Source organism: Corylus avellana, chromosome 4 (genome assembly GCF_965113065.1).
Source record: "Corylus avellana chromosome 4, dhCorAvel1.hap1.2, whole genome shotgun sequence".
Taxonomy (NCBI): Eukaryota; Viridiplantae; Streptophyta; class Magnoliopsida; order Fagales; family Betulaceae; genus Corylus; species Corylus avellana.
In genome coordinates, this window is record NC_142493.1 from 12,385,662 (window position 1) to 12,392,934 (window position 7,273).

A 7,273-nucleotide genomic window follows, 5' to 3' on the forward strand; every position below is an offset into this window, starting at 1 on the left:
TCGATTAGTTTATTAAATGGGTTGTTCGTGAACACAAAATTACGATTGATTATTAAATTTTTTCACTGTTCCTCAACGTTGTGTTTATTTCGGCGTAAAATATTTTCCATCAGAAAATGTTTTCTAATGAAAAAAACATTTTATTGAAAAATGATTTCCTTTTAAAGTTATAGAACTTATCCACATAAGCCTAGAACAAAGAACCAAAATGCATAAGGGCATGTTTGAGTGTGCGTTTGAGGGGTTTAAAAGTGCGTTTAATACTTAAAAAGTCCTTTAAAAAAAAAAAAAAGTATTCGTTTGGTAAAAAAAAATTGAAAGCTTTTTTAAAGGTTTAAAAAGCAAGCCTAAAAATAACAAAAACTCAGTTTTGGAAAAAGCTTAAAAATTAAATTTTTGCCAAAAAATAAACAAGCTCTAAATCAAGAACCGACACGACTTCTTCTTTTTTTGATAAATAAAACAAATTAGAGAAAAAAGCAAGGGGAAAACAAGCATATATCTGAAAATTTTCTTGCGAGGATGAAAGCAAGAAATATTTAACAGAAAACTACTAGGGGTTAAATCTCAAACAATGTCCTGTGTAAGTCTCAAAATTTCAAGAAGTTGCAACATTCCTGATGATCCAACACTCCAAATGATCTGAATAGCCATCACAACATTTCTCGATTCAGTCACATGGTGCGGGGGCCACCACAATCCACTCAACTCAAAGCTATATGATCTTTCACTATATAAAGAAGACAAAAAAGCAAGTAGATGCTTTTTTTTTTTTTTTTTTGGTCGTTAATGAGTTGGTGTCTTTCATTACGCATCCATGATCCATCAGTCGTGTAGGTCCATCACTCCACCAGGCTGTTTCCATCCATCATTTATTTGGTGTAAAAGCAAAACACAGCTTCCCAATCTCATTTTGCTCTGTTTTTTTTTATGCAAGCCTTCGTTAATTTCCTTTGATTCGCAAACAAGATAACATGGCTGAGGTTGCAGGCATATTTCTCTCTCCCTTCCTCCAAGTGTATTTTGACAGAATGGTGTCTCACGAATACATCGACTTCTTTCGGCGACGAAAACTCAATGATGGACTCTTAATGAGGTTGAGGATGACATTGTTGTCTGTGAATGCAGTGCTTGAAGATGCAGAGGACAAGCAATTTACAAAGCTTGACGTGAAAGAGTGGCTTGATGAGCTGAAAGATGCTGTCTATGATGCAGAGGACATCTTGGACAAGATTGTTACCAAAGACTTGCGACGGAAGCTCGATACTGAATTTGGAACCATTGCAAGTAAGGTAAGTAACCCCATCTCTACTTCTCGTTTTGTCAAGAAGGTAGAAAGAAAGATAGAAGATCTACTTAAGAGACTGGATTTTTTAGTAGAAAAAAAGGAGAATTTAGGTCTAAGAGAAGGTGTTGGAGGGAATCCATTAGAAAGACTACCCACGACTTCTTTGATTGAAGAATCTAGTATTTGTGGTAGGGAAGATGAAAAGAAATCGATAATTAACTCACTGCTCTCTGATGATGCAAGTGGCCGTGAAATATGTGTGATTGCCATAGTTGGCATGGGGGGAATTGGCAAAACCACCCTTGCTCAATTAGTATATAATGATAAAAGGGTGGAGAAGCACTTTGACCTCGAAGTATGGGTTTGTGTTTCGGGTCTATTTGACGTGTTCATGGTAATGAAAACAATTCTGGAGGCAGTAACTTTGTCAAATTATGATATAAAGGATTTGAATCAACTTCAAATTAAGCTCAAGGAGACGTTAACAGAAAAGAAATTCCTGCTTGTTTTAGATGATGTTTGGGATAAAACCTATGCCAGATGGGAGGTCTTAAGTAATACTTTTAAATGTGGGGCACAAGGAAGTAAGGTCATTGTAACAACGCATGATCAAGAAGTTGCATCTGTAATGTTCGCTAGTGCAATTCATCGTATAGTAGAGTTGCCCGAAGATGATTGTTGGTCACTATTTGCAAAATATGCATTCCATAATGGTAATTCTGATGAACGTCTAAAGCTAGAGGCACTAGGAACCGAGATTGTTAAAAAGTGCAAAGGTCTACCATTAGCAATCAAGGCTATTGGGGCTCTCTTGCGGTCGAAATTAAATGTTGATGAATGGGATAAGGTCTTGAGAAGTGAATTATGGGATTTACCAATTAAGGAGATAGGCATCCTGCCTTCTTTAAGATTAAGTTATACCTATCTTTCGTCAGATCTAAAGCGATGTTTTGCATATTGTTCCATATTCCCAAAGGATTATTCCTTTAAAAAAGATAAATTAGTCTTATTATGGATGGCAGAAGGTCTCTTGCCGCAACCCAAAAACAAAACAATGGAAGAAGTTGGTGATGATTACTTCCATTCTCTTGTATCAAGATCCTTATTCCAACCATCCAATCGCGATGAATATATAATGCATGATCTTGTAAGTGATTTGGCAAAATTTATATCTAAACAATTTTCTTTAAGCCATGAAGATGACCGTTCTCATGAAATTGGAAGCAAGACTCGCCATTTTTCGTATTCTTGGAAAAAAATTGATATTAAGAAGTTTAAGGCCCTTCAAAGGGGTAAGACGAGGTTACGTACTATCGTAGAATTAAATTTCTTTAGGGACGATTTGTTCCTCGAGTATGAAACCCAATATTTATTTCCAATGACAAGGTGCCTACGAGTGCTCATTCTATCTCATTGTGGGGACATAATTAAGTTGCCAGATTCAATTGGTAAACTTATACATCTACGTTATTTGGACCTTTCTTGCACTAATGTTAAATGTTTGCCTGATTCCATATGTAAGTTGTGCAATTTGCAAACATTGAATTTATCAAATTGTGGGTACCTTGCTGCCTTGCCGAGAGATATGCATAAACTCATTAATTTGCGTCATCTTGATTTTGCTGAAACTAAGATAATGGAGATGCCGACAAATCTGGGTAAACTAAAATGTCTTCAAACATTTACTAGATTTATCGTCAGCAAACACAATGGATGTTACATTGAAGAGCTAGGGAAACTCACAAATCTTCGGGGATCGCTTCCTATTTTTGAGCTCCAAAATGTTGAATCTCCTATGAATGCCAAGGAAGGAAGCTTGAGGGATTTGAAGCACCTTAAGGAGTTGGTATTGGAGTGGAGAGTTGATGCTATTAATGCTTCAGAAGTTCAAATAATGGTACTTGATAGTCTTCAGCCCCATTCAAACTTGAAAAGCCTCGCCATTAACGGCTATGGTGGTAAAAGTTTTCCAGCCTGGGTAGGGCATGCTTCATTCTTTCATATGACATCTCTTCGTCTAGAATATTGTAACCACTGTTGCAGCTTGCCACCGCTTGGGCAACTGCCATCTCTACAGAACCTCTCTATTGTTGGGTTGGATGAAGTTGTGAAAGTGGGCCGTGAGTTTTATGGAAGTGGATCTTCTTCAATGAAGCCATTTGGAACCTTGAAAGTTCTAAGTTTCGGGAATATGTTGAAGTGGGAGGAATGGTTTTCTTTTGACACTGAAATTGAAGGTGGAGCATTTCCTAATCTTAGAGAGCTTGAAATTTATGAATGCCCTAAGCTAACAAGAGGGTTGCCTGCCCATCTTCCTTCTTTAACCAGATTTAAGATTCTTAATTGTTCACAACTGGTGGCTCCACTCCCTAGAGCTTCTTCTCAGTGTAAACTGATGCTCCAAAATTGCAATACAGTGGTTTTATTAAATGAATCATCGACTGGAATACATGAGCACAAAACTCGACAATTTGATTCATTAGAGCTTACCATCCAAAGCTGTAGAAAGTTAGAGCTCCCAACACACCTAGACTATTCGTTTCTTGAATGTTTGAAGTTGCACAGTTGTGATTCTCTCAAGTTCTTTCGATTAGATTTATTTCCAAAGCTTCGTCATTTGAAAATAAGTGATTGTGGGTATCTAGAATCTCTTTCGGTTAAAGAAAAGCATGAACAAGATCTACTTCTCTCATTGATAGACATAGACATCAGTGGATGCTCTAATTTTGTTTACTTTCCGAAAGGAGGATTGCGTGCCCCCGACCTTAAATATTTTTGGGTCAGTAATTGTGGAAGTCTGCTGTCACTACCTGACAAGATGTACATACTTCTTCCGTCTCTTGAGACTTTGTCTATAGATAATTGTCCAGAAGTTAAGTCGTTTCCCCAAGGGGGCTTGCCTTCCAATTTGAATGAAATTTACATCGACAATTGTGACAAACTCTTTGCAAGCCGGATGGAGTGGGGTTTACAAAAACTCCCGTCTGTTAAAAAATTCACAATTGGGGATAAATCTGAAGAAGTGGAGTCCTTTCCAGAGGCGAGGCTGCTGCCTATCAGTCTTTCCTATCTTCGCATCAAAGGCTTTCCAAATTTGAAATATTTGGACAGTAAAGGGCTTCAACACCTCACCTCTCTTCAAGAATTGCATATTGATAACTGCCCTATGCTTGAGTGCATGCCAGAAGACGGGCTTCCTGCCTCCCTTTTTACTCTAAATATAATTTTGTGTCCTTTGTTGGAGAAAGAGTGGCAAAGTAGAGAAGGAAAAGAATGGCACAAGATTGCTCACATCCAGCACAAGTGGATTGATTTCAAACTAATTGGTTGAGCCAAGAGTCCAGCAAGATTCTCCATTTTATTTATAATATCCACTTTTACAGTGAGGTACTTTCCTTTTCAACCAACTAATATTTATCAATATACTTTACCATTTCTATTTTAATTTTTCTGCTATTACAATTTGATGAAACAGAATACTTTGTCCTCTTGTTTACTCCTCCTTTATATGGGAAAACTTCATTTAATTCTCATTAACTTTTTACCACTTTTGTAATTACCATCACCAAGTTAAGAAAAAACTCTTAATTTAGTATATCGAACTTCTATTTTTTTTGTAATGTCATCCATCCATTAGGTTTTTTTTTTTTTTTTCCCGTTAAATCCTATAAAATTTCCAAAATGAGCAATTTTTTTTTTTTTTTACAAAAATAAAAAAATAAAAAATTACAAAGATTCAAGCGTGAGTATTTTTGCAAATTCCGTTAGATCTTGATCAATGCATGAATCTTTGCAATTTTTTTTTTATTTTTTATTTTTTTCAAAAAATGGGGTATTTTGGTAATTTTGACACTCCCTCAGTAGGATTTAACAGAAAAACCTAATAGATGGGTGGCATTGTAAAAAATTAAAAGAGTTAATAATTTGCTTTGTGATGGAAGTTCAAGGGGTGAGTGAAGTTTTCCCTACTTAGATTTAGCATTGAATAGAATAAACATCTATAATTTCTATATGAAAAGAGTGAATAATTTGCTTTGTAACTGCTATATATGCTTTCAAATAGGTGCATTTGGCATTACGATATCATAACCAAACAAAAAGTGCGATTTTAAACCAAATCGCAGAAAATTGATTGTTTGGGATTGTGTTTTCAAAAAATTGTGATTTAAAAACGCAAAAATCGTATGAAAGGAGGTTATTTTCTAACAACGCACAATTTGAAAGGCTAAACTACCATTTTAAAGGCCAAATCATGATTTTGCCAAACGTTTAACTACATTTTTAAAAATTACGTTTTAAAATCGCACTTTTTGAATTCGTAATCCCAAATGGGCAACATGAGCAGTGAATTTCTGCAACAAACACACCTTCATTGAGTGGTTCTTTCGATACTTAAGAGTAAACTGTTCGACAATAGTTTTTCTTTAAGGTGGCAAATGATCCCCGCTTCCCCAGAAAATGATCAACTCTACTTTGTCTAATGGTTGTCATCTTGTTGAATCAGGAGAACATCAAGAATTATTGAGGTCAAAACTCAGCATAATTTCCTCCTTTTCAAACAAGAGAAATTAATATTGCTGACATAAAATCCAACAGACAAGCCCTCCTTGTTTTCTCTGCTGCTATCCCTCATGCGGCCATGCCCAAAAACTCAACTGGAATTCTACATTGAATAGAATATAAAGAATATGAACCAAAAGACCCAAAAAACTGGGTTGAGGGTAAGGGTACTTTCTTCTTATTTATTCATCCTTTATTTTTGTTTAAATAATTATGTATTCTTCCTTTATTTTATCTAATATGCTTATTTATATGAGTATTTCTTAAAAAAAATATTTTTTATTTTTATTTTTTTGTGTTTATATCTAGGTACCAATCAGCTTGCAAAAGCAAAGTCTTGAATTTCATTGGAAAATGCAATGGAAATTAATAATTAACTCATTATATATAAATTTCTATAGTTGCTCCTAGTACTGCATGTGAAATTCAGTATTCTAGTAGCTCCTTTGAGAACTCTAAAATGGAGTAAACATTCTGTTGGGATGTCATTTATCTTTGGTGGCAAAATCCTCAGCTACAAGTGTTCCAATTGATAGTTAAGAGGTGTATTTATTGGGCAGTGTCTCTTTGTGTTCTTATGAACAATTTGTGTGATCATTTTTTCCAAAAATGTCCAGATTTTTGCATATAACTTGGTTACAGAGGACAATTTTGCTCAGTCAATTTTATCCAGCACAAATGGATTGATTGTTAAAAGTCTCCACTTTACTGTCAACTACTTCCTCTGTTCAACCAGCTAATTTCTCTCTTTGTTGAGGGTACAATGCTTTGCTCAATTGTTTATCCTTCCATTATTTTCTTTTGATAATTATTTTTTACTTTGACGCTAGTTGTCTAATTTAATCCATAAAAAATAAAATAAAAAAATAATTAAAAGCCTAGAAGATTCCAAATTGGTTGGATTCTAAATGGTGTTTGCCTTTGGATCAGGTCATCTAGAATGAAATACAAACACCACTTGTCTGCTCACGGATTCTACAATGCTTATGCTTCACATGCATTTCATGTTAATCTTGTGCTTATTGTTCTTTCATTCCTTCTTTTTTTTCTTTCTTTTTATTTTATGGTGCTTGCTTTTATTGAATGGTCTAGAAAGAAGTTCTTTGCCCTTCTGATTATTTCGTGTAGAAGTAATATTTGGAAGAAGATTCAGCAAGTCTTTTTCTTTTTCATTTTCAGATAATTCTTTGGTGCTCTGGAAGTTCTTGAAATAGAGTATGCTACACAAAGCTTAATTAATCTAACCCTTCTTAGAATTTGGCTTGCTCAATTTACGCAGAGCAAAGATGCCATTTAGATTATTGACTGATTTTTGGTTTTCTTTGAAAAATGCTTTGCCAAAATTAAGCTTGTGGTTGCACATAACTCGGTTACAGAAGACAATTTGTTCTGTCAATTGGTAAATATACACCATTGCCAAGCTCT

The 7,273-nt window shown here is 35.0% G+C and overlaps 1 protein-coding gene across 1 annotated transcript; it reads left to right on the forward strand.

Annotated features, from left to right (window-relative positions):
• Nucleotides 1–969: 969 nt before the first annotated feature.
• LOC132179317 (putative disease resistance RPP13-like protein 1) lies at nt 970–6,007 on the forward strand. Its single transcript, XM_088515868.1, is given in 3 exon segments — nt 970–4,547; nt 4,549–4,675; nt 5,793–6,007. Coding segments are annotated over 2 exon segments (3,636 nt in total). The 5' UTR covers nt 970–974; the 3' UTR covers nt 4,612–4,675; nt 5,793–6,007.
• Nucleotides 6,008–7,273: the final 1,266 nt, after the last annotated feature.